General features: G+C 46.1%; 1 protein-coding gene across 5 annotated transcripts in view; it reads right to left on the reverse strand.

The window, feature by feature from the left end:
* The window catches only part of CLEC16A (C-type lectin domain containing 16A), a 198,912-nt gene that overhangs the window by 155,464 nt on the left and 16,268 nt on the right, over positions 1 to 27,180 (reverse strand). For all 5 annotated transcript variants that reach the window (XM_057487585.1, XM_036928209.2, XM_036928207.2 and 2 more), the window contains exons 4-9: positions 24,326 to 24,474; positions 21,531 to 21,636; positions 19,720 to 19,843; positions 16,980 to 17,154; positions 15,425 to 15,478; positions 11,869 to 11,982 (exon numbers count right to left, since the gene is read on the reverse strand). In XM_057487585.1, coding sequence (XP_057343568.1) covers positions 11,869 to 11,982; positions 15,425 to 15,478; positions 16,980 to 17,154; positions 19,720 to 19,843; positions 21,531 to 21,636; positions 24,326 to 24,474 — 722 coding nt within the window. The remainder of the gene's footprint in view (positions 1 to 11,868; positions 11,983 to 15,424; positions 15,479 to 16,979; positions 17,155 to 19,719; positions 19,844 to 21,530; positions 21,637 to 24,325; positions 24,475 to 27,180) is intronic.

Below are 27,180 nucleotides of genomic sequence, written 5' to 3' on the forward strand. Positions count from 1 at the left end.
CAAAGGAGCCAGGCTGCTGATGAAATTCACAGAGCCCCACGGCAGACACAGCAGAACCAGTGGGTGCCTCATTTTCCTGTCCACATCCTGAATTTCCTTGATTTTCACGGACACCTGGAAGAAATCTCCAATGGCTCAATGCAGACTAGGGAAGGCCCCCAGTCAGCAGGGGGTGTGACTGCACCCCACACCGTGCAGCTGTCTCCAGCCTTGGGGCCGCCCCAGCCCATTCCATGGCATGCCACTGGGCAGACACAGTAAAGCCAGCTTGGGTCTGACTCACAGAAGCTTCTCCGTGCCTGCTTCCCACCCCCACTTTGCCCCTCTGTTCTTCCCCATTGGCCCCTCTTGGATGTGGCCACTCTAAGAACCCTGGCTCTTCCCTGGCTCACTGGACAAGGACCACAGTGCCGGCCTCAGGTCCAGTCACCTGCAACCCTGGCTAAAGGCTGCTCCTCCTTGGGCCTCCACACTGCAGGACTCTGCACTGGGGACAGGGAGAGGCAGCTGTTCTAAGAGGCCTCTCATGAACGCCGCCGCCTACTTGATATGTGGGGCATGCGCACCCTGGATTCTCTCTGACTCCATCCAATCGCCTCCCGTGACCCAGCACTGCCACACTCAGTACTTCTGTAGGCAGTAATGGAGACTGCGAGCTGTAATTCCATTGAGGAATTACAGGATAGACCACAACGGCCAGAAAAGGGAGAGTACACAATAAGTTCTAATTCTTTTGTGGGAATGTTTGCAACCGTGCCAGTTAAGGCCCTTGATTTATAGTAGTCTATTTTTCTCCTTCGGTGTTCAGTCAACACTCTCCCAGAAGCCCGTTACCACTTTCAGGAAGAAGAATGTGTGCTTCGGAACTGGCATTGATTAACTGAGGGTCACGAGTAAGGTCAGGGTCACTGAAAAGCTCAGGGGAACTCTAATCTGGGCTGCAAGGGAGGCTATTTGGCCTAATGCTTTCAGTACATGGGAGGCTCGGCTGCTGTCTGATGCAAGGCTGGCTTGGAAAGACAGCCCTGCAGCAGCGATGGGGGACCCAAGCCAATGATTAATGCTCTGCTTCTGCAAACCCACAAGTCAGAGGAGCCAGGCTGCTACTCTCAGCTGCTGGCTCCCCATGTCAAGTCCTGATGGAACATTCTGCTGGCAGGAAGTCCAGTCCCTGGAAGGATGGGTGTCACACGGAGAGCCGGTGGCTAACAGTTTTAGGTGTGTGCTCACTCTTTTGAATCTCCAGAGAATCATCTGGAGACCATCCCAACTGGCTGCATTAGTGATAGAGATGCTCAACATCTTCATTTGGGGACAACAAGCCTTTTCTACCCTGGAATTCTCAGTCCCCATTCTGAATTCACAGCCAGCCAGCCTACATACATCAGTTGGTTAAGTACTTACACTTCGCAGAGATGGGATCTGCAGCCAGCCAAGTCGGAGGGCCCAGAATGCACAAAGGGGGCACAGCCCACCGTCACTAATGGCAACGTTTACTGTTAGTGTCACCACAGACATCGTCGCTATTGCTAACACTTGGCCCTCCGTGCCTTTGTGTCTGGTCATAAGGTGTCTCCCTAGGCAGCACTAAGTGTGCCTCCTCGTTAATCAGCCCAAGAAGGGAGGTCTCAAGTAGAGGACGCAGGGTTGTTCCGCAGCCTCAGAAACTAAGATCATTATAATGATGACATCTAACATTTAGGCTTTGATATGTGCTAGGCTTTGACATAAGCATCTTATACACTGCATTCAATCCTCTCTGCAAACCCTAAGTGCTGACTGAGGAAACTGAAGGCCAGAGAAGTGGCCTGACTTGGCCTGGGGCACACCTAAGTAAGACGGGCAGACAGGATTTGAGGAGCCCAGGAGTGTGGCTCCAGGGTTCCACTACATCGACTGCCTCTTGAGCAAGAATGTGGAGCAGCACCAGCAGCCCCAGCTCCAACACTCCTCCCCCAAAGCCTGCTCTGAGCAAAGGGAAGGTGGCATGTGGGCCTCAGGCTCTGAGGCTATTTCTGCTCTGAGTCATTAAGAATATCACGAGAGCCCTTGTGACCCCGCCACCATTTCACCCATTGCATCATTCACTCCTGCGGTGAGTGTCCCCTGAGCATCTCTGGCAAGCCCCAGGATGGCACAGGTGAGCAGTGCCTTCAAGACACGGTCCCCTATCCTGGCAGGCAATGGGAAGCCTAGTGAGGGCAGGGATCCTGTGTTTCCTGTGCACCACCACATCCCTGCTGAAGGAATGGATGAACGAATGTAAAAACTTAGGAAACTATTCCACAGAAACCCAGGATGAAAAAAGTCCCTTTAAAAACAAAAAACAGGGGGGATTCTGGGAAGATGGCAGTGTGAGTAGGGCAGCGGAAATCTCTTCCCAAAACCACATATATTTTTGAAAATACAACAAATAAAACTACACCTAACAGGGAGACCAGAGGATACAGTACAACAGCCAGGCCACATCTACATCTGTGAGAACTTGGCATCTCACAAAGGGGGTAAGATACAAGCTGCGGCCCAGCGGGACCCAAGTGCTCCCCTGCTCCCAGCTCCCCGGCGGGAGGAGAGGAGTCGGAGCAGGAAGGGAGTGGGAGCCCAGGACTGCTAAATACCCAGCCCCAGTAATCCGCACTGGGAGCGCAGACACACAGTGCATGGTGTGCTGGATAACAGGAAAATCTGCAAGTGGGTCTCTGCAGCCGACTCCCCTGGGACAAAAGAAAAGTGAGTGCTTTTTGAAAGTCTTAAAGGGACAGGGGCCTCTCAGCTGGATGGAAGCATGCCGGCACACTCAGCCCAAAAGCTGGGAATCCCGGGGAACTCCAGGCACCTTAACCCCCTGGGTGGCAATGCAGCTCTGAAGCCCCTCGCAGCGATAAACAGCCTGCCGTTCATTCCCCTTCCCGCATGGCCCTGGCCAAGCAGCCTGGGAGTGGCCATGCTGACAGCAGCTGCCCAGAGCCACCTCCTGGCGCGCAGCCGCCTGGGCCAGTCCTGAGGCCATTGGCGCAAGCAGAGGAAGCTGCGACAGGACGTGAAGGGGCGCCGTTCTCGCAGGAGAGCACACCGGGTGAGCCTGCCTCCCCCCGCAGGGCTCTGGGATGCCCCGAGGGCTGCTCCTGGTGTACGGAGAACTGACACAGGAAGTGGAGAGGGGCAGGGCGACCAGCAAGCAGGAAGGCACTTTATTCTCCCAGCTGACACACACGCTACCTGCCTACGACTACCTCTATTGCCATGAAAAGGCAGAAGAATTTGATCCAGTCCAGAATCACCTAGACAACCCCTGAGAGGGTGTCTGGGGAGATAGATTTAACCAATCTTTCTGAAAGAGAATTCAAAATAAAGGTCATAACCATGCTGATGGACCTGCAGAGAAATAGGCAAGAGCTAAAGGATCAAGTTGGGAGGGAGAATACAGAAATGAAACAATCTCTGGAAGGACTTAAGAGCAGACTGGATGAGTGCAAGTGGCTGTTAGTGGAATAGAAATCAGAGAAGAGGAATACTGAGAAGCTGAGGCAGAGAGAGATAAAAGGATCTCCAGGAATGAAAGAATATTAAGAGAACTGTGTGACCAATCCAAACGGAACAATATTCACATTATAGGGGTACCAGAAGAAGAAGAAGAGAGAGAAAGGAATAGAAAGTGTCTTTGAAGAAATAATTGCTGAAAACTTCCCCAAACTGGGGAAGGAAATAGTCTCTCAGACCATGGAAGCTCACAGATCTCCCAACACAAGGAACCCAAGTAGGACAACACCAAGACATATAATAATTAAAATGGCAAAGATCAAGAGACAAAGACAGAGTTTTAAAGGCAGCCAGAGAGAGAAAAAGGTCACCTACAAAGGAAAACCCATCAGGCTATCATCAGACTTCTCAAAAGAAACCCTACAGGCCAGAAGAGAATGGCATGATATATTTAATGTAGTGAAACAGAAGGGCTTTGAACCAAGAATACTGTATCCAGCATGATTATAATTTAAATATGATGGAGGGATTAAACAATTTCCAGACAAGCAAAAGTTGAGGGAATTTTTCTCCCACAAACCACCTCTACAGGACATTTTAGAGGGACTGCTCTAGATGGAAGCACTCCTAAGGCTAAATACATGTCACCAGAGAAAATAAAATCACACCAGAGAAAGCAGACCAACCAAATACTAACTAAAGGCAAAAAGTAAAATCAACTATGCACAAAAGCAGTCAAAGGAAACACAAAAGAGTACAGATTAAAACACCTAACATATAAAGAATGGAGGAAAAAGAATAAGAAGGGAGAGAAATAAAGAATCATCAGACTGTGTTTATAATAGCTTAATAAGTGAGTTAAGTTAGACAGTTAGATAGGAAAGAAGCTAACCTTGAATATTTGGTAACCACGGAGTTAAAGCCTGCAATGGCAATAAGTACATATCTTTCAATAATCACCCTAAATGTAAACGGACTGAATGCAGCAATCAAAAGACACATAGTAATAGAATGGATAAAAAAGTAAGACCCATCTATATGCTGCTTACAAGAGACTCACCTCAAACCCAAAGACACACACAGACTAAAAGTCAAGGGATGGAAAAAGATATTTCATGCAAACAAAAGGGAGAAAAAAGCAGGTGTTGCAGTACTTGTAGCAGACAAAATAGACTTCAAAACAAAGAAAGTAACAAGAGATAAAGAAGGACATTACATAATGATAAAGGGGTCAGTCCAAAAGAGGATATAACCATTATGAATATATATGCACCCAATACAGGAGCACCAACATATGTGAAAGAAATACTTACAGAATTGAAGGAGGAAATAGAATGCAATGCATTCGTTCTAGGAGACTTCAACACAGCACTCACGTCAAAGGACAGATCCACCAGACAGAAAATAAGTAAGAACACAGAGGCACTGAACAACACACTAGAATAGATGGACCTAACAGACATCTACAGAGCTCTACACCCAAAAGCAGCAGATACACATTCTTCCAAGTGCACACAGAACATTTTCCAGAACACACCACATACTAGGCCACAGAAAGAGCCTCAGTAAATTCAAAAAGACTGAAATTCTACCAACCAACTTCTCAGACCACAAAGGTATAAAACTAGAAATAAATTGTAGACAGAAAACAAAAAGGCTCACAAACACAGGGAGGCTTAACAACATGCTCCTAAATAATCAATGAATCGATGACTAAGTTAAAAGAGAGATCAAGCAATATATGGAAACAAATGACAACAACAGCACAAAGCCCCAACTTCTGTGGGATGCAGTGAAGGCAGTTCTAAGAGGAAAGTATATAGCAATCCAGGCCTATTTAAAGAAGGAAGAACAATCCCAAATGAATAGTCTAAAGTCACAATTATTGAGACTGGAAAAAGAAGAAAAAGTGAGGTCCAAAGTCAGCAGAAGGAGGGACATAATAAAACTCAGAGAAGAAATAAATAAAATTTAGAAGAATAAAACAATAGAAAAAAATCAATGAAACGAAGACCTGGTTCTTTGAGAAAATAAACAAAATAGATAAGCCCCTAGCCAGACTTATTAAGAGAAAAAGAAAATCTACACACATAGACAGAATCAGAAATGAGAAAGGAAACATCACAACGGACCCCAAAGAAATACAAAGAATTATTAGAGAATACTATGAGAATCTACATGCTAACAAGCTGGAAAACCTAGAAGAAATGGACAACTTCCTAGAAAAATACAACCTTCCAAGACTGACCAAGGAAGAAACAGAAAATCTAAACAGACCAATTACCAGCAACGAAATTGAAGCGGTAATAAAAAAACTACCCAAGAATAAAACCCCCAGGCCAGATGCATTCACCTCTGAATTTTATCAGACATAGAGAGAAGACATAATATCCATTCTCCTTAAAGTTTTCCAAAAAATAGAAGAGGAGGGAATACTTCCAAACTCATTCTATGAAGCCAACATCGCTCTAATACCAAAACCAGGCAAAGACCCCCACCAAAAAAGTAAATTACAGACCAATATCCCTGATAAACATAGATGCAAAAATACTCAACAAAATATTAGCAAACCAAATTCAAAAATACATCAAGAAGATCATACACTGTGATCAAGTGGGATTCATCTCAGGGATGCAAGGATGGTACAACATTAAAAAATCCATCAACATCATCCACCACATCAACAAAAAGAAGGACAAAAATCACATGATCATCTCCACAGATGCTGAAAAAGCATTCGACAAAATTCAACATCCATTCATGATAAAAACTCTCAACAAAATGGGTATAGAGGGCAAGTACTCAACATAATAAAGGCCATCTATGACAAACCCACAGCCAACATCATACTGAACAGCGAGAAGCTGAAAGCCTTTCCTCTAAGATCGGGAACAAGACAGGGATGCCCACTCTCCTCACTGTTATTCAACATAGTACGGGAGGTCCTAGCCACGGCAATTAGACAAAACAAAGAAATATAAGGAATCCAGATTGGTAAAGAAGAAGTCAAACTGTCACTATTTGCAGATGACATGATATTGTACATAAAAAACCCTAAAGACTCCACTCCAAAACTACTAGAACAAATATCTGAATTCAGCAAAGTTGCAGAATACAAAATTAATACACAGAAATCTGTGGCTTTCCTATACACTAATGATAAACTAGCAGAAAGAGAAATCAGGAAAAAAATTCCATTCACAATTGCATCAAAAAGAATAAAATATCTAGGATAAACCTAACCAAGGAAGTGAAAGACCTATACCCTGAAAACTACAAGACACTCTTAAGAGAAATTAAAGAAGACAGTAACAAATGGAAGCTCGTCCCATGCTCTTGGCTAGGAAGAATTAATATTGTTAAAATGGCCATCCTGCCTAAAGCAATCTACAGATTTGATGCAATCCCTATCAAAATACCAACAGCATTCTTCAACGAACTGGAACAAATAGTTTTAAAATTCATATGGAACCAAAGAAGACCCCGAATAGCCAAGGCAATCCTGAGAAGGAAGAATAAAGCAGGGGGGACCACCTCGCTTCCCAACTTCAAGCTCTACTACAAAGCCACAGTAATCAAGACAATTTGGTACTGGCACAAGAACAGAGCCACAGACCAGTGGAACAGGATAGAAAGCCCAGATATTAACCCAAACATATATGGTCAAGTAATATACGATAAAGGAGCCATGGACATAAAATGGGGAAATGACAGCCTCTTCAACAGCTGGTGTTAGCAAAACTGGACAGCTACATATAAGAGAATGAAACTGGATCATTGTGTAACCCCATACACAAAAGTAAATTTGAAATGGGTCAAAGACCTGAATGTAAGTCATGAAACCATAAAACTCTTAGAAAAAAACATAGGCAAAAATCTCTTGGACATAAACATGAGCAACTTCTTCATGAACATATCTCTCCAGGCAAGGGAAGCAAAAGCAAAAATGACCAAGTGGAACTATATCAAGCTGAAAAGCTTCTGTACAGCAAAGGATACCACCAATAGAACAAAAAGGCATCCTACAGTATGGGAGAACATATTCATAAATGACAGATCCAAAATATATAAAGAGCTCATGCACCTCAACAAACAAAAAGCAAATAAGCCAATCTAAAAATGGTCAGAGTTGCTGAACAGACAGTTCTCCAAAGAAGAAATCCAGATGGCCAACAGGCACATGAAAAGATGCTCCACATCACTAGACAGCAGAGAAATGCAAATTAAAACCACAATGAGATATCACCACATACCAGTAAGGATTGCCACCATCCAAAAGACAAACAAAAACAAATGTTGGCGAGGTTGTGGAGAAAGGGGAACCCTCCTACACTGCTGGTAGGAATGTAAATTAGTTCAACCATTGTGGAAAGCAGTATGGAGGTTCCTCAAAAAGCTCAAAATAGAAATACCATTTGACCCAGGAATTCCACCCCTAGGAATTTACCCTAAGAATGCAGCAGCCCAGTTTGAAAAAGACATATGCACCCCTATGTTTATCACAGCACTATTTACAATAGCCAAGAATTGGAAGCAACCTAAGTGTCCATCAGTAGATGAATGGATAAAGAAGATGTGGTACATATACACAATGGAATATTATTCAGCCATAAGAAGAAAACAAATCCTACCATTTGCAATAACATGGATGGAGCTAAAGGGTATTATGCTCAGTGAAATAAGCCACGCAGAGAAAGACAAGTACCAAATGATTTCACTCATCTGTGGAGTATAAGAACAAGGAAAAAACTGAAGGAGCAAAACAGCAGCAGACTCACAGAACCCAAGAATGGACTAACAGTTACCAAAGGGAAAGGGACTGGAGAGGAGGGGTGGGAAGGGAGGGATAAGAAGGGGGAAAAAAAAAGAAAGGGGGCATTATGATTAGCACGTATAATGAGGGGAGGCATGGGGAGGGCTGTACAACACAGAGAAGACAAGTAGTGACTCTATAGCATCTTACTAGGCTGATGGACAGTGACTGTAATGGGGTATGTGGGGGGAGCTTGGTGATGGGGGGAGTCTAGTAACCATAATGTTCCTCATGTAATTATAGATTAATAATACCAAAATAAAAAAAAAGAAACAAAAAATAAAAATCAAAAATTACCTACAGGTAATGATGCATATCACATAATCTAATCTATATGTTCATTCTGCAAAAATAATGAAATGTTAGCAGTTTCGGGATTAGTGTTCTCTTACTCTATTTCCCCTGGCAAGAAACAGGATCTGCTCTGCATTAGAAGTAGAGCAAGAATTATCCCTTAGCAGGAACCATAAAAACCATATGATTTTAATGCACAGATGAATTTCAATTAGACATTTATCTAGTCATGCTGATGTGTTTTAAACTTAACCCTAAATTACAGACTTTTCAAATAACTCTGCTGTACCCTCTGCCTCTCTCTCTTCAATTTTGGTTTGGTTTTGTGAAAGGTCTGCTGGTAAAAATGAAGCAATACCAGTAACTTATCTACAAATTACGGGAAGGTGAAAGTAGGTTAAAAAAGACCAAGAAACTTAAAACAAGTCTGATCAAACCACATCCGAGTTAGGCAGGAAACAATAGGAGACTGTGCTTGCTAAGAGGGAAGGAAGGTAAATCTCACCAGGACTGTTAAAGAAGCCATAAATGAGATTCACCTCCCCTCTTCCCAAATTTCAACTGTAGTCATGAGAACAAGACAGACTTCAATCACGCACCCGGTGAGAGGCAACACCCGGAAGCGGAAAGCTGATACCTTCACTTGCACGGGCAGTTCCTTCCACGCTCAAAAGAATCTCATTTTCAGTTCAGGTCATGTGTCTGTCACGGTGCAGGCAGGAACTTCATCCCAAGAAGAAGCCATCAGGAAGCAGATCTCCTAAATGCTCCCTCTGATCAGACGGTTCAACTCAAGTGGGCACCCTAAGCTGTAGGCTTTCCCCAATTTGCTTTTGCTCAACTTGCAAACCGCACACATCACTGTTAATCTCCTGCCTGTGATACTGTCCTAGTTTTGCAAGAAGTCACACTGGGGGAAAACTAGGAAAAGAGCACATGATCTCTCCATATTCTTTTTTATAACTACATGCAAATCAATTTCAGTGGGAAAAAAAACCTTGTAAACCCCAGTGCCCCAAAGATGCCTGGGTTCACCTGTGGGAATACCAAGTCTAACTTCAGCAGTGAGTGTCGTGTAGCAAGACATTCTGTAACAAGGCCTTGGCCGCTCTCATGGGGTCTGGAGATCATGCGACAGCAGAACTTCCAAAGGGGCCCAGTACATCCCACTTTGTTACTAACATACATGCAGCAGGAGTTAGCAGGCTGGGTGGGGACAGGCAGATCTGAAGGCACGCACGTGCCTCATCCAATGGGGTAGCCACTGAGAAGCTCCTGTAGGAGAATGTGCTCAGTGGGGACCAGATCTTCTGACTGTTCAAGATAATTCTGAAATCTGGATTTTCATGTGAAACATCCTTAATGTTAAAGTAGGCAATTAAAAAAATTGCCTTTCAAACCCTGTGAAGCTGCCAAACCAAACAGACTGTAACCTGTCAGGCACCTGATGGGCAGTTTAATCATATTTTCTTCCCATGCTCACTCAAAGCCCTCCAAGGGACTCAATCTGCTTTCCAGATGGGGTGAAACGATGGGCCCCAGGTGACCCTAGGGCTGGTGGGGTCCTCAGCAGCTCTGGGAGGCCCTGCTGATTCTTCTGACTTGCATTCATTCAGCAAAACCAAGTTTAAGAAAGTTGCAAAGAAGTATCTCCAGGTCCATAAACACCAAGTCGGCTCCACATTCTCTGGACTATATGTTGTCATGGCCTGGACCACGAGGGGGGTCTTTCCTGCTCAATACTTGTCACTCCTGTCATGTCTAGGTTACATTCTGTCACCAAACACTACTCCTTCCCTTTGGAGCACTTACAAGACTTGAGATAATACATTGTTTGTATATTTGATCAACACGTCTCTCCTATTGGACTGCAAAACTCCAATGGGACAGAGACTATTTAGGATTTTGAATATCCCCACAACTAACAAGATGCCTGATGCAAAGGAAGGGCTTAATAAATCTTATTGAATGAATCAAAGAAGGGATAGGCCAGACAGAGGCTATTAAAAGGCCCCACTCAATTCAGCCGAACTAATGCCATCACCAACCAGGACAGAAGTTTCTGCGAACCTTTTCAGAGGCTCTAATGCTCCCTTAGCAAACAAAATGGCTTGGCCAGGCCACTGTACACCAGAAAAACCAGAAGGGCAGGGGACTCTCGTAATTGTACTCCATGCAGTTCTGGACTTTCATGCTACAGGATTACACTCCACCCACTCACTCAGACACGGCAAAAGAGTCAACTGCCCAGGGGCAAGCCCAGCCCTTGTACCTATGTGCCTGTTGCCTGAGAGCCCAGCTGCAGGGACAGAGTCCTCACGAAACAGCCATTGTTTATAAAACACTGTGCTCCTCTAGAATGTGTATGCCAAGCCCATGCTGCAGCGGATACAATGGCAGACGAGATGCCTGCCACAGCTGCTTAAGCAGGGAAGATCTTTGACAGAGATCACAGGAGCAAGGGCCTTCCAGGCTGTGGGTATTTAAGGGCACAGGGACAGAGGCAGGAACACAGGGCACACTGGGGAAAAGCAAGTTGGACCAAAAATAAGGTAGCCCAGAGCTCTGTACATATGAGTAGGATGGGAATGGGAAGGCAGAGCCAAGCTAGGAAAGTCTCAGGATAAGTCATAACACTGGTCTCAGGTATTTTCCTTTAGCAGAGCACAAAGGGCACAAACATCCACAAGCCACAAATATGCTTTGTTTAGGCTTCAGTTAGGTGGTAATTTAAAACTTGAGAGTATTCACATCAAAACACAGATTTCCAGCTTCTCCGGATATATGAAAAAAGCTGGCAATACTGCCTCAATATTCTTGCAGAAATGCAGGCTAGAGTAAAAAAGTAGCTTCTCACAAAGGACGCATGTGCTCTCAACTTTGCCACAGTCCCCACCACTCCCTACTACTCTCTCACAGGGCTTGTAGCATTCATAGATGTCCCCTGTCCTGCCTCTAGATACCTGTGCCTTAGATAAGGTATTCTTTTATTCTCTCCCAAAAACAGTGTCTCACAGATACATAACTGAGGCCTAGAGTGGTATAATTCCATGTTCAATAACATATGATCAATCAAATTCACCCATACCCAAACCCCAGATTTTCCTGAGTATGAATTTCAGGACTCTGATTAGGTTCCCTAAATCCCGGACCAGTTTATGCATCATCACTGCTATATAAGCAGAATACTGGTTTCTCGTTTTAGACAAACATACACATTAACAAAATGAGCAACGGCTTCTTATCAACGTGGAGAAACAGTCCCAACGCTAATGACTTACACAACTTCTCTGAACATCCTGTTCAGTCTTAGCGTACATCTCAGACAGATCGCCATTCAGAATGACTTCAGCTAACGAGTTCACCAGGGGTGCATGATGTATAATTAGGAAGACCTGATGAGAAAGAAGAAATGGCATTTGCATTAAAGCATGCACTCTTTTAACCTCTTTCTTCCTCGATCTGAAACAACCAGGCTGGACTACAGAAGGTCTGTATTAAGCAGCAATCCCTACAGCACAAAATCCAAAGAGCAGGTCACACTTAGGAGAAACTGGGAACTATCTTGACTCCTTCCCAGGTTGGCGCCTCCTTCATTCAGACTGCTGCCTACTTGGCTGGCTGCTCTTCAGCGGAAGGAAATGCATTAAAGCAAGACCATCCCTCACGGCTGTCTGAAGCCAAATCCGGCTGAAGTGGAACAACGTGGGAAAGGAGCAGCCAAACCAGCACACTCCTTCCTCTCCACAGGCATTTCAGTGTCAAATTCGATTATAAGGCTGGAAGGCACCAGCCCAACACTTCATTCAGTTCTACGGGAAGAAGGGGCCAGCGAGTCTTGTTCCAATCAAGGGCTTGGCTGAGGGTTGGGTCTACAGAGGTTCCATTGCTGGAATGCACTCTGACCCCTGCGGTGGGTTCAGCACACCAGGATTCCATGGCAGCCTTGGGAGGTGTGAGTACTGTGGGAAGAAAAGCCACACAAGCCAGAGACAGACCTAGGCATGCCAGGATGCAAAATCAGAAGGCACTGGGCTGTCTAGGATGGCCCTGCCAACCTTCCCTTTTGCCCCATGCCCCTGAACAACTTTAGGAATCTGGGTAGTCAAAACTGCCTTGCAAAGCTGGCTCCCACACACTTGCTACTTTGTTTTAAAAGGTAAAGGCAACTCGGGTGTATCAGGGTGGGAAGTATCTACTATTTGCATATAAAAAGGGTGTCGGTGCACATTTATATTTGCTTGTATGTGTATGGAACAGGGTTTCTACATCTTGGCACTATTGTCAGGCCATGATTCTTTGTTGTGGGGTGGTGTCCTGTGGGCTGTAGGTTATTTGGCAGCATCTATGGCTGCTAGATGCCAGTGGCACCACCTTCTCCAGTCATGACAACGAAAAATGTTCAGGCATTGCCAAACGTTCCCAGGGGGCAAAATCACCTCCAACTGAAAACCCCTGGCAGAGAATCTCTCTGGAAAGACACAGGAAAACTCTGTAACTATAGTTGTCCCCTCTGGGGACAGAAACCAGGACACTGAACAAAAGTAGAAAAGAGACTTGGTTTTCACCTGTTGGAGGTTTCCAACCAAAAAAATTTTCAAAAAAATAAACACTGTTAAAAAACAAAAAAGAAATGCTGGCTGCCTCTAGGGAGTGGGACTGGGTGCCTGGGGCACAGGGGTAAAGGGAGACTTTTCCCTACTTGTCACTTCATACTGTGCGAATAGGGTGAATATATTGTTCAAAATAATAAATACAATTCAACTTAAAGAAAGGTACAGGCAGCATAGCCAAAAGCAGTACCTATCTAAAAAACAACCCTGTCTGTTTATAGAACACGGGAGATACTGACTATCACGGGCTACACGGCGGAGCGAAAGAGCTGACCCATATCCGGGGCTGGGGCCGTATCAACGCTCACGCTTCTGCAGCTGCTTTTCCTCACCTTCGTCATGGCCAGATTACTGCCACAGCTCATCCAGCCACAAAACCAAACCCCAAGAGCTGAGTTCATTCATTCCACAGAGATCGACTGTGCACTTGTATGAACGTGGCCATAACCGGTCATTTCTGCACTTTTATTCAGTCCACAAACTCTCAGTGAGGACCTACAAAGGCCCGCTGGACAAAGACCAACCAAGCGCTGCCTATGGACGCACATGGTGCTCGTTCCCTTCTGGGCTCTGGAGGCAGAGAAGGGGACGAGAGCGAGAGCCAGTCACTGCATGGTACGGGGAAGCGTGCACAGGCCAGACTGGAAAAGCCAGGCCAGTCTGCGGGCACCATGCTCCCATGGTGAGCGGAGGTTCAGTTCCAGGATGGCATTCTTCGCCATGCTAAATGAACATTGTAAAGGTGAATTTTCTTGGTTTTGTAATAGTGCTTGTAAAATAATTTGTAAGGATGCTTTGATGTAGGGATTAAGGAAACAGGATTTATGCCTGACTGGAGGTTTTCACTCGTTTAGGCAACATGATGATAAAGCTAATTGAAAATGCAGGGGAGGAGGGGCTTTATGACTCAAGCTGAGGAGCCAAATTACAAGCTATGCTTTTGGTAAGACAAGGAAACAAGTGATGACGTGCTGGAGCTGCTGGTCTGTCACTAAGAAAACAGGAGATGGGGAGCTTTTAGAGAAAAGGGATGGCCGGCCCTGGGCCCCACGGAAGACCCCTCACTGTGCAGTGCCCCGACAGCTGAAGGGCCCTGAGAGGCTCTCCACGGGATTCCTGCTGCTGAGCACCTGGCCCGCTGAGGGCCTGCCTGACTCCCAGAATCCCAAGCAGGAGATGCTGGCAGATTTGTAATGAAGCAGCGGAAAAAGGGGCCAGGAGAGGCCTGGGCTTGGGCTGAGCAACACCGCACAATAAAGAGGGGCATTCAGAAGGAGGCAGCACAGTGCAGAGCTCCAAGCAAACAGAGCCCCCAGAACAAGGTCCAGATGCGAACTCTGAGCAGGCCACGTGTGGATCCCCATCAGCGTGGCCTCTGGAAAGAGGCTGGGACGGTAACTCTCTTCCCAGGCCAGCAGGAGACAGCCCCACCTCAAACTCACAAGGGCCCAAGGACCAAGTCAGAGGACGTTCTCTCAGCAGAGCAAATAAATACCTGTGCCACTGCAGAAGTGGGGGCAGGGCTCTGGTCAAACGTTTGACTACTTGACAGTCTAATGAGATGGCCTGAAAGTCTGGACTGCTTGTAATAAAAATATTTGTAAAGTTATGTAACTGGGTCACCATGGAGTTTTTCCCTTCTTGTAAATATTACATAATTATGAGAAGGAAACACTTGTTTAAGGGGGGCAGGCAGACAAATTGGCTCAAGACACAAATCTGGGAGCTGACGCTGCTACAAGATACCTTCCAGAAGGTTATTTGGGAACTAGAACCACAACAAAAGCCTTTTCAAAACAGCCTCATTAGTGCAAATTTGTTAAGTCAAGGTTGCTGCATGTATGCACACACTGGGTCTGGCAGTTTGGGACTTATCTCAAAATGCTGTGAATAAGACCCATGCGGGCCACATTCCCGGGGTCTTTAGAACTCCTTAGTTGTTCTGGAAACCTCAGTCCCCATGGTGAAAAACAACTACATATGTGCCAGATGTGGTTTATTTTTCATTTCTCTTTAAATTTCCATCTACTACCATGAAGAAGACATTTACACCTCTGCTCAGTGTCTGGAAAATAGAATGCCCCTCTCCTTTCCTCATTTTATTTCAAGATGGGGAACACCTGAGAGAGAAGATGGGGTGATGCGGCCTGCAAAATTAAGGAGGGCAGAAGCCCTCCAGGGACTCCCAAACGTGGTGGGGACACAGGCGAATGATGAAACATACCTGTGACAGGAGATAGAGAGACACCGGCAGGCTGATTTTCGGGCGCTCTCCTCCCTAGTAAAGGTTCGGGGGGGAAAATGAGAGAAGTCTGGGTCACACATGAGTGGCACAAAATACATGAAGCCAAAGTCATCTGTCTGAAGGAGGGGCTGACTTCCTCCAGGAACCCAAGGCTGGTCTTTCCCAGTGCTAATCAAAAGTCCACTCTGCAAAATAAATTCGAAACCTAATCTCATTCAATACCATTTGCAAGGCCACTATTTTTCCACCTGAGAAATCTTTCACTATTAGTCATGTATTAAAGACTGAACCCAAGAGAAGAACTAGCTCCTTAAATTACCAAGAATGCTAATTTTCCCCAGCTGGGGCACAGAGAGCCTGATGCCAGCAGCAGAGGGCCCGGGAGGCCTGTTCTCAGGAAGAGCTTTCAAAACGGGGGGCAGAGGGAGGTTGGGTCACTCTGGCCTCGGAAAAGCCCCTCATTCATGCGGAGCTCCATTGTGCTCCATCCCACACCAACCCTGTAAGGACCAGGAGGGTTAACTGCCTTGCCCATGGTTGCAGAATAAGGAAAGGAAAGAGACAGAATTTGAACCCAGGTCTGAAAACTCCAATTCCCTTGTTTCTCTCTGCCCTCTGATTGATCTGCCTCTTGTAGATCTAGTTAGGGCTATAACTTCCTTTTATTTACTTATTTTTAGCAAGAATGTGTATGTTCCATCTCCAAAAAAGAAAGTTATATCCCCTTGGGATGCATCTGCAAAGCCTGAAGCCTCTATAGAGTAACCAGCTGGCTCTATCTGGCCTCTTGCCTCCTGCAGAAACTAAACCCTAGGAGGGCCTGGGTGGAAGGCCTCTCCTCACTGAAGCATCATTTCTCATGGTGAATCCGAGAACCATCAGCTCAGAATTATCTGGGGTGCTGGTTCAAGACGCAGAGTCCTGCTTCACTCCAGACCCCCTGAGCCAGAATCCCTGAGAGGGAGGGGGCACCCAGGATATGCATTTGAACAGGCACAATCCCCTAAAGGGAATCTGAACCTAACCTGGACAGTCATTGCCCTGGGATCTTTTCCTAAGAGCGCACCATCCCTTCCTGTCCATTCTGGGCAAGTTTTGTGGATGTTTGCTTCTCCAGATCAATTTGCTCTGGCAACTGTCAGAAAAAGTTACCTGGGATAAGAACTCCCCAAGAGAAATGTACACAGAAACCAAAACCTGAATTCATGGAGGTTTCCTGTCTCCTTCCAATGTCAATATTCTTCTTTCATTCACTTTCACAGCCTTCAAACACACACACACACACACACACACACACACACACACACACACACACACACACACACACACACTCACACCCACTCTCCCAACCCTCATTCTCCTCTCTCTGAGGAAACAGCAGGAAAGAAAAACCAGTGTGCTTGGAGACACATCTCTCTCAGGCACAAAGCCCTGGTCTTTGCAAAGCTCAGTCCTATTCAGGGGGACTGTTTTTCCCCCTTGAGAAGATGGCCTTCAGCCCACAGGAGCAGCGGGGCCAGGCTGCCAAACCCACCTTGTCCTGGTTCTCCAGAGAGTACACGTAAAGGGGCAAGAAGAGCCTGTTGAGCAGGTGGTCTGTGAGCACATCATTGAGGAACTCACAGTTGATGATCAGGATGTCATTGAGATAGTGTAGGTGGTCCAGGTGCTCAGCCACCAGGTCACTCAGTTTCCCCCGATTCCGGTGCCTGCCAGGAACAATGACCACCTCAGCCTGGAAGCCAAAGTTAAGAGTCCTTGGGCTTAGAATGACTGGCCTAAGACTTAGGTCACTGGGGGCACTTCCCTCATACAAAGAATATTCGGGCTAGTCTCTCGAGAGACACCTGACCCTACCAACAATGGGACAATGGGAAGGTTCACTGCAATCAATTATGGGGTCACCCTCTGAAGGCCCCAACACCATCATCACCCAACCATCATAGCCTAAAAGAAAATGGGTAAACAAAGCAAAACCCAGCTAAGCTCTTAGTGAGTCATTTCACAAGAGTAGCCACTAGTCAATTTGGCAAGATCCCCTAGCTCCCAAGATAAGCAGCATTAATGGAGCAATAAATCCCTCGCTAATTAAAATGCTACAGAGAAGTTCTGAAGAGAAAAGCAGGCTTCAGTAGCCACATCCGTCCCACTGGCCCCAAGCATTTGTGGGGCATAGCGCAAGGACGTGACATCCCACCCCAGACCCCAGGAGGCCTCTGTCTCCTGCCAGTGAAGCAACAGGCACGCTGGCTGGGCCCCATGGGGAGGCCAGGCTCACACTCATCATGGACAGAACCCCCAAAACAGCTGGTGGACACATGTTCACCACCTCCAAAGGGGTCTCTGTTACCAAGAGCAATCTAGCTAGGGTAAGGCATTTTGTTTGTATTATGATTATTAATCATAGTAGTAAGATGGACATTTTAGAAGACAGAAAAGTAAAGAAGAAAATAAAAGCAAAAAGAAATCAAAGTCTCCAGTTTTGCTTCTTTTATATAATTTTAGATAATTACTCCCTATTATACTTTAAAGAGCAATCTAGTAAACATTTATAGCAAATACATGTTGTAAAGCCTGGTAGTGTAATGAGGACCTAGAAGCCACCACCCACCTGAGACCTAGAACATTTATACACAATGTTTTGCAACCTTTTCCCCCTTAATAAAATGCTGTGAAATTTTCTCTTTAGCAGGATATTAAATAAACTTCAATTTTTAAATCTTTAGTTTAAAAATGTCAAAGCAGTATATGAAGATGGTTTAGAAATCACATGGTACTGACAAGCTGGTCACAAAATACAGCAGCTCCTGGCCCAGCCTCCCCACTCCTGCCCACTCTCCAGAGAAGGCAGGTTTTAACTCCTTCACTTGTTTCTGTGGACGTTTCTTCCCATATTTCTATAAAACCTGGGAGGGCCTCTATTCTGTGACTGAGCCATCTTAGATATTACATATTGACCTGTTATGACAGAAGCTCTGGGTTCCCTCCACCAACAGGCAAGAGAACTGGCGTTGACACCATCATACCCAGTCACGGCAGAGCCAGAGAGGCCTGAGGGTGCAGCTCCTTCCTTGTGTGACTTGGTTTTCTCCAGAGTTAAGTGCCTCTTTATGTTTCATATCCGTGTGGGTCCTCATCTTTCCAAACGCTCCATCAGATCTGCCATCTACCTCTCCTTGCTCCTTTCCCTGCATCGGAGCTAATATTCCATCTCTCTGGCCCCTTCCCCCTAGGAGACCTCCTTCCTGAACCTCTGCCATCCTGACCCCATCTAGGTGCGCCTGTCACTCTTGGGCAGCAGTTCTCAAATGAGTGTGATTTCGCCTCACAGGAGACATTTGGCAACTTCTAGGACACACGTTTGGCTGTCACGGTTGGGAAAAGGGGGCTGCCGGCAGCTAGGGGCAGAGGCCAGGGGTGCTGCTGAACCCCCTACAGTGCACAGGACGGCCCTCAACAGAGAGCGACTTCGTTCAAAAGGCTAGTAGTGCCAAGTTTGGGAAATCCTGCTCTGGAACTCAAGTCATCACTGTGGGGCCCAAACCACCATCTTAACCTTTTCCTCTTTTAAACAGATTTACTGAGATATGATTCACATACCACAAATTCATCCATTTTAAGAATAAATTTAATAGTTCTTGGTGTGTTCACAGAGTTTTTTAACCATCATCACAATCCTAAAACATTTTTATCCCCACTCCACCCTCCCCAAGAAGCCCTCCTTCAAAGGCAGCTCCTTCCCATTTCCCCCCCCCCCGAGTCCCATGCTCCCGCCCCTGGCAACCACTGATCCATTCCCTGTCTCTGGATTTGCCTGTTCTGGGAGTTTCATCTGAATGGAATCATACAATATGTGGTCCTTTGCCTCTGGCTTCTTTCACTGAGCAAGAATGTTTTCAAAGTTCATCCATGATGTAGTGTGTGTCAGGACTAACTTCCTTTTTATTGTCAAACACTATTCCACTGTATGTAAATACCACATTTTGTTTATCCATTCACCAGTTGAAAGATCATCTTGATCTTTTCACCAGCTGCTTAGCACCTCATCTAGGGGTGTACTAAATTTACTTACCCTATTCCCCTCTGGGAGGTTATCTGAGCTGTTTCCAACTTTCCACTGTTATGAAAAGGAGAAAGGTGGGTGGAACCTTTCAGACTTTGGAAATCCACTTTCTGCCTACACATCGGTGGTAAGTTTTGTTCTAGTGTTTATTTTTCCTTGATGATATTCCCCCAAATCCACTGACCACTCTGTCTACGTCAGAAGCACTTACTCCTCATCGGTCTGCACACAGTTATCAAGTTCGATCACGTGGCTCCCGATGAACCAGACCAAATTGGAGAAGTAAGGAACAGCAGTTTTATCTCTGATATAGTGCAGCATGGCCTGGTTATCCACTGAGAAAATTCACAAAAGCAGAGAAAAATGTCAAGCTACCAAAAATAACTTGGGAAGATTTAAAAAAAAGAAGAAGAAATTTTTTAAAAAACCACAATGAAAAAGCCCTCCACTATAATCTGAATCTTTTCTGTCTTCCCTGGAAATACTTGAAAGTCGTTATCTTATTCATAAAACTATACTCATTAAGCAATTCTTATGTTATTTTTATAATTAATAAAGTTAATTAATTGGGCTAAACATTAACAGTGCATTAGAAAGCCTACTTATCAACAGTGTGTTTAGCTACACCACAATGAAAACTATACCATTCTCAAGCAAGCTGCCTGTATTTACAGGTAAAGCTAAGTTAGGAAAGTGGAAAACCAGAAGTTAATGACTTACATGACACTGGAGTAAGGAACACAGGAGTCGCCATTGAGGGAAAGGCAAAAAACAGACAATAGTTAATAGGGTCAGACAGTGCTTAGCAGGGACAGAGAGCGAGGGCACGAGGCATCTAAACCCAAGGCACAGGTTAGATGGGGACAGGCGGGAGGCAGCAGAAAGGGGGACTGGACCAGGCAGAAAACTCAGAGGCCTGCACGGCTGGCCAGTGACTCAGTGAATGAGCTGGCAGGCCCAGCGTGTGAACTGGGGAGCACAGGCCTTGACCCCCAAGGGGGGCAGCTGCTTCTCAGCACCAGCTCACCACTGCCCTGCAAGACTATGGGCCCATGACAGTCCCAGTCTACACATTCAAGTCAGAAATCCAGATTGTTACCCAAGATCTCCCAACGTTTAAATATTGGCAACTTTTTTTTTTTTTAATATCTAAGCCAATTAAAACATGTTTGAGGGCTGCATTCGGCTCTCAGGCCCTCGGTTTGGATCTGTGGATGGGCCCCACCAGGCTCTTAGAAAGGCTCTTCAATTTAATGCAATTTCAGAACTAGTCTGGAGGAAGCCCGAGAGCTCCCGCCTTCTCCCAGTTAGAGGTCATATCAAGTAGAGGTCAAAGCCCCTTGGTCCCTGAGAAAGTGTAGTCCTAACTTCACTGCAAGGACTACCAGGAAACAACCCTAGCAGCAAGCAGAAAAGTCACTGCCTTGGAGGGCAATTCCAGGTCAGGGAACTTGTGTCCAGCCAGCCTTTGTGCTAGCCAGGCAGGAGCTGAAAGGGCTTTCTCCTGGAGGCAGTGTTTGGGGCATTAAGTAGATCTTGAAAGAAAGGAGGGATTCCTCAGCTTTGCAGCCAGTTGAGAGCACAACATTGCTTCCTGCTGTTTGTGGTGTGAAATGCTTCTGTGTATTATGTAAAGATAACACACACCCCTGGCTGGGTTGAAGTATATTTTAGAGGCTAAAACGCAAAAACTTAAATCTAACATTTAAAAGACAACTTTGCTTTAATTATCACATGGCCACTCAATCCACAGGAGCTTCTCTTAGGATATGACTATTGCATATCAGCACTAAGACTTCAATGGGCAGAAATGACTGCACAGAGAGAAGGCAGTGGGACGAAATTTTTGTGAGGGGCCAGCTAACTGTCCAATTACTACAACCCTTTCATGAGACGTGTGACTTCAACTATGATAAATGAGCTCCTGGGTACTGCCAGGGAACTGCATGTACATACTCTGAGGGCAAGCACTAGACGTCACGTTAGAAATCAGGCAAGACATGAGATCATAAGGAAACTTACCTTTGTAGACATTCAAAGTTATGGTTCGTACAGCAATTCTGACCATGCTCTCAGGGTGATTGAAAAATTTGATGGCTTCTGTGTATAGGGCAAAGTCGTTAGTGTGCTAAAACAAAAGAAATAACAAAAATGAGTTACATGCCCCGTATGACAGGCATGCCCCCAACCCTGGCTCTCTGAATCCTATCCGACTTCAGTAAAAAGTTACTCACATGAACCTTAAGCCAGTGGTTCGTTCCCAATGGGGAATGGGAAGGGATGGGAAGGCAAGACGTCAGAAAAGATAGTAAAGTGTCCAGGTAACGCTAGATCTGGGTTCCCGATCTTTTCTACCACTTCTTAGCTAAGTGATGCAATATTTCTAAGCTTCTGTTTCCTCATCTATAAAGCTGGGAAAATACCACCTTCATGGTTGCTAGGATAAATGAGATTATCTCAGGCACAGTGCTTACTTACCACAGCACCTGCCTTAAAAGGCGCTCGCTGGTAATGCTAGTTGTCGTTATTAGATGCTGCTTCAACTAACAAAAGGAAGTGTAAGGTTTTATTACATGCAGAATCCCTTTGAACTAGGATATATTTATCTATTTGCAAATACCCAAAGTGTAAACATTATCACGGAGGAAGAGGGTCTCAGGACTCTGACACTGAATGGATCAAGCCAGTTCAGAACCACAGAACTCTGCTGGTAAAGCCTTAAGAAAAAAGCCAGAGCAGGAGCTGGGCCTCGAGCCGCACAGGCGTGCTCTGCTGCCTTCTCCTGGCCAATTTCTCCACATGGCTTCAGGTCCCATCTGAGGGTGCCCACAGGCACTGGGGGCGCAGGGAAGAGGCACTCGTCAACCTCCAGCAAGGTGACAGCTATCTAGTGAGGACAATGCCACTTTAAGCACTACAAGTAAGTACACACTCAATAAGTGGTAGCTACCATACTGGCCCACATAAAAGAGGAGCCCACAAAATGAGGCTGTACCACTCCTCTGGTAACCAGCAGAATATTCTTCTAGAAGCCTCACTTTGGCCCCAGAATCCCTGAACTCTGCCCTCCCAAGCCAGGTGCAAAGAAGCCCAGCCGCTCCTGAGTGGATGGAGAGACTCGGTCCCCTCCTTGTCTGAACTTCACTGGTGGCTTTTTTCCCACCTAGGAGAGCCTCTGGGAGAAGGCAAATGCCATCCACTTGGTCCCTGGACAAGTTTAATGAGCACCTCCTACGTACCAGGTACTGGGCCACACAATGTTAGTTTTTCAAACTGCCATGTATTTTGTGGTTGACAGCTAGTATTTCTTCCCTTTGAGGCCAGCTCTTCCAACTCATCCAAAGAAAATCAAGGTTCGGGCTGCTGTTGCCATATTACACGGGGACAGCTGGATGGATTCTGTCCAAACTCACATGTTTGGGACTATGGTCAGACTTCAGATATAGACTGTGCAGTGCACTGCCAATCAGAAGATAACATGCCACGCCAACAGCACGTGGCTGTGTGGTAGGTGGCCTCGAGGGTGGCCCACTGATGCTTACCTCCTGTATTTATACACTGCATCGTCCCCTCCCACACCAATCAGGCTGGTCAGTGGGGCCTAAAGAATATGGTGGGAGGGATGGTGTGTGGCTCCTGAGGCTGGGCCCTAAAAGGCATTACAGCTTGCCTTATTCTCCTGGGTCATTCCTTCTGGAGGAAGCCAGAGGACACTCAAGTAGCGCCTGGAGAAGCCTAGGGAACTGAGGCCTCCTGCCAATGGCCAGCCCGGGCTGGCCAGCAAAATGAATGAGCCCCCTTGGAAGCAGATCCTCCAGCTCCGATCCAGAAGGCCTTTGGGTGGCTGTAGCCTTGTGAGAGACCAAACAAGAGCTGCCCTGCCAGGCCACTCCCAAATTCTGGACACACCATGAGAGAAATGTGAGGCAATTCTGACCACACAGAGATGAGTAGAAATCTACTGGGAGGCTTCTGGGAGAAGTTCTTTTGGAAGTTAGGAAGGGAATGATTTCATTAGGGTTTTCAGCAGTGGCACATATGTGATGTTTGGAGCTGCTGCAGCCATTCTGAGACTGGGAAGGGTTGAGCCTGAGGACAGATACCAACTGTATGGTCAGCAGAGCAAGAAGACAGAAGAGTCTGGGTCCTTGACGAAGTATTTGAGCCATAGGATGAACCAGTCTTAGGACAACTGTTATCTGTCCCTTTTGGTATGTGAGGTAAAATGACCTTATTGTTCAAGCTCCTTTTAAGTGTGAGAACAACAGCAGTTTATTTATTTAAATTGCTAGTAATTCTCCCAAGGAATACCAGGGACATTGGCTCATAAAGAATAGCAATGGCTACAATTTAGAGAGCTAGGTACTTATCAGGTACTTTGAAGATATCATCTCATTTAATTCAATCCTTGGAAAACTCTTAAAGGTATAAACTATCATCCCCATTTCTCAGATGACGAAACTGAGGCTCAGAGGACTGGGACTTCTCTAAGGTCACACAGCAGGGAAATGGCAAAGCTGGGTCTGACTGGAGTTCCTATTTTCCCTACAGGGAAACACGAACCCAAGTTAACTTCCAGACACTTATCCCTGCCAAGGTAAAGTGCTCTCAGGTAGCAGAAACTGAATTTTACATTAAAAACAGCTTGTTAAATGAAAAAAAAAAATTAAAACATGCCAAGGTCAAACAGCATTGCTATGAAAATCAGGAAACAGTGAGCACATAGGTGCTCTGTAAACAGACACCAGGCCACCCCTAAAGGTGCGGCTCTGACTGGCTAGCTTTCCACCCAAATGTACCCCCTGGCAGTTACTTACCTCATTGTAAAAGAAATGGACAGTGTGATTGTTGAGTTTTAATGAAAGTGTTTTCAGGAACGATATGTAGTATGCCATAATCTCCTCATCAGAAAAGTCAAACTTATGGACAATGATAGAATTTACATAGTTATTGGAGAGCAAATAATCTAGAGGGAGAGAAAACAAGGCAAAACAGACAAGGTTAGTTCATGCTGAAAGCAAGATGGGCAGAGGAAGTCAGGTAACAGGACATGACCGTGCAAATGTACGCGACCCAGTCAAGGTTCAGCGTTGTTTAACAAGCTAACAGGGGCAGCTTAACCTTTAACCAGCAAAGAAATCAGTCACTACGCACAGTCACTAGAAAGTTCAAGAGCACTGCCGGAGAACAGCCCGGGTTACTTCTCCCTCCCACACAGAAAAAACACTTGAACTTGAACATTCTTCTCATTGCTGGCAAAGTTCAGTATAGAGCTGGGGGCGGAACAGATGAGTTGGTACGTGGGCATTTTCACAAACTACCCACGGATGAAGGTAAAGAGCACTGTACTTTATCAAAAGCTGCCCCATTTTGCCACCAAAGTCACACTGTCATCCCTGGATGCCACAAAGGGCTATACCCAGTTTCTTCCTCCCTATATAGTAACATGATTTCACAAAAGGCATTGCTTTATGCTGAATCTCTACCACATGCCCAGCACCAGGGTGAGTGCTTTCTTTATTACATTATAAGTAATTTTCACAATGTTGCAGAATAGGTCCCATTCTTCCTATTTTGCAGATGAGTAAAGAAAAGTTCAGAGAGGTTGTTTAATTTGCCAGAGGACACAGAGGCATTAAGCAGCAAAGACGGGATTTGAACTCAGGTCCAATGTCAAAGCCTGCGTTAATCTCATGCACTAACAGGGGCCACTACTGAAGACTGGATGATGCGGGCCCGGGGGCACTGGGGCCAGCTGGAGAACAGTCACCCCCTCCAAGCAGAAATGTACAGTGAGAGCTGCCAGCCAGGCAAGGGCAGTTGGAAACAGTTTAATGCTGCATCTCCTGACTTTGAAATGCTGGCCACCAAATCAACTAGTTTTTAAAGTTGTACTGGCCAAGAAAAACAGGTCTATAGACCAGTTGCAGCTGGTGGGCCTGTAGTTCAAAATCTGGGTGTTGGGTCCTTGCCAGACATGTTCTCCTCTGAGTCCTTCCTGGCCACCCTGAAAGGCAGGTCTGTCACCCCCAGTGTCTGTCCTTTGGGCTTCCAGTCTATGAGTTCCGTTCCATCCCATCTGCCTCTCCATAAACTGTTAAATGCAGGCTGGGATCAACACCTGTGCCTACAGGCAGATTCAGGAAAGCTGTAGAGTGGTTCATAGCCCAGCTACTCAAAATCTGGTCCTCAGGCGCACAGGCAGCATACCATCACCTGGAGCTTGTCACACATGCAGAATCCCGGCCCCAGCCCTGAGCACCCAATCTGATCTCAGGGGCGGGCCCAGGACTTTGTGTGTCAAGAGGCCCCCAGGGCTTCCTGTCATGCTCCTATTTTGGAGGCAGTAGACTCAGAAGTGACCTTGGATCTGCACCATCTCTTCCACTTCTCGGCTGGGAGACCTTGGCAGGGCACTCACCCTCCCAGTCCCCAAATTCCTTGTCCGAGAACAGGAAAAACAATACCGTCCTCAGAGTTGCCATGAGGATCAAAGGAGATAATGCACAAAAAGCGCTCAGGACAGTGAGGAACACAAGGTCAGTCCTCAACAATGGGAGCTGCCGCTGCTCCTCAGGGGACGACCACTTGGAGATTCCCACTCCCCACCACCAGTCCTCTGGCTGCCAGGACTGAACACAGTTGCTCTTGGGTGAAACAAAAATAAACGATTAAGGTGTGTGGTGCCAAAGATCGCCAATCAAAATATTACTGAAAAGGCTAGAATCACTAAACAGAACACAGAGCCACCCAGGAGCACAAGGCCACGAGAAGGGTCATGGCATGGGCCCACCGCCAGGCGCTCGTCAGAAGCCAGCTCCCCAGGGAAGCCACCGCACTCAGAAAGCGCACTGGGTATTCTCAGAGTGGGCTTTGCTGGCAAGCTGTGAAGTCTGTAGTTTTTGAAATCTCCTGATTATAATTCCTGGGGCAAATCTCAGGGTGCTTTCTAAGAGAGAAGGCAATGGGTCTGGGGTGAAGTCCCAAGAATCTTAATGTATTTGAAAATGAGGTTACACATTCACACATCTTAGGTGTACAGCTTGATATATGTGGAAACGTACCGATATAATGAATATTAAGTACACATACCAATGTGTGTGTATGCGCATACATATATGTACACACACACACACACTCACACACTTCACAAGCCTTAGGTGCCAGCTTGATGAATTTCTGCAAATATTTACAGCATGTAAGCAGCACCCAGATCAGACACGTGGCACTTCCAGCTCCCCAGAAGGCTCCCTTATGTCCCTGCCCAATCGATACCTTTCCCCAAACACAACCCCTGGTCTGGCTTCTATCACCAGACTTGTTCTGCCTGCTCCTGGACTTCATTTACAAGGAACCATACAGTAGGCACTCTTCTGGCGCCTGGCCTCCTAGGCTCTGTTCCGCATCTGAGGTAGCCACGATGCTGCATGTCCCAGCAGTCCGTGCCCTTTAGCTTTTTGCTATATCCTATTCATTCTTTGAGGAGCCCACAACCTAGCCACCTAGAACCTTAGCCTATACCAGGCAGCCCAGGTGCTGCGGATGCCCAGAGCTCTCCTTTGTCATTCTGCTGCTGTGGCGGGGGACGAATGGGCTGGCAGAAGGGACTGCTGAGACGCCATGGTAAGCCCTGTTGTGACTGATTAGCTGCTTCCGGGCCACCAGAGGCACA

The sequence above is a fragment of the Manis pentadactyla genome, chromosome 10 (genome assembly GCF_030020395.1).
Source record: "Manis pentadactyla isolate mManPen7 chromosome 10, mManPen7.hap1, whole genome shotgun sequence".
NCBI lineage: Eukaryota > Metazoa > Chordata > Mammalia > Pholidota > Manidae > Manis > Manis pentadactyla.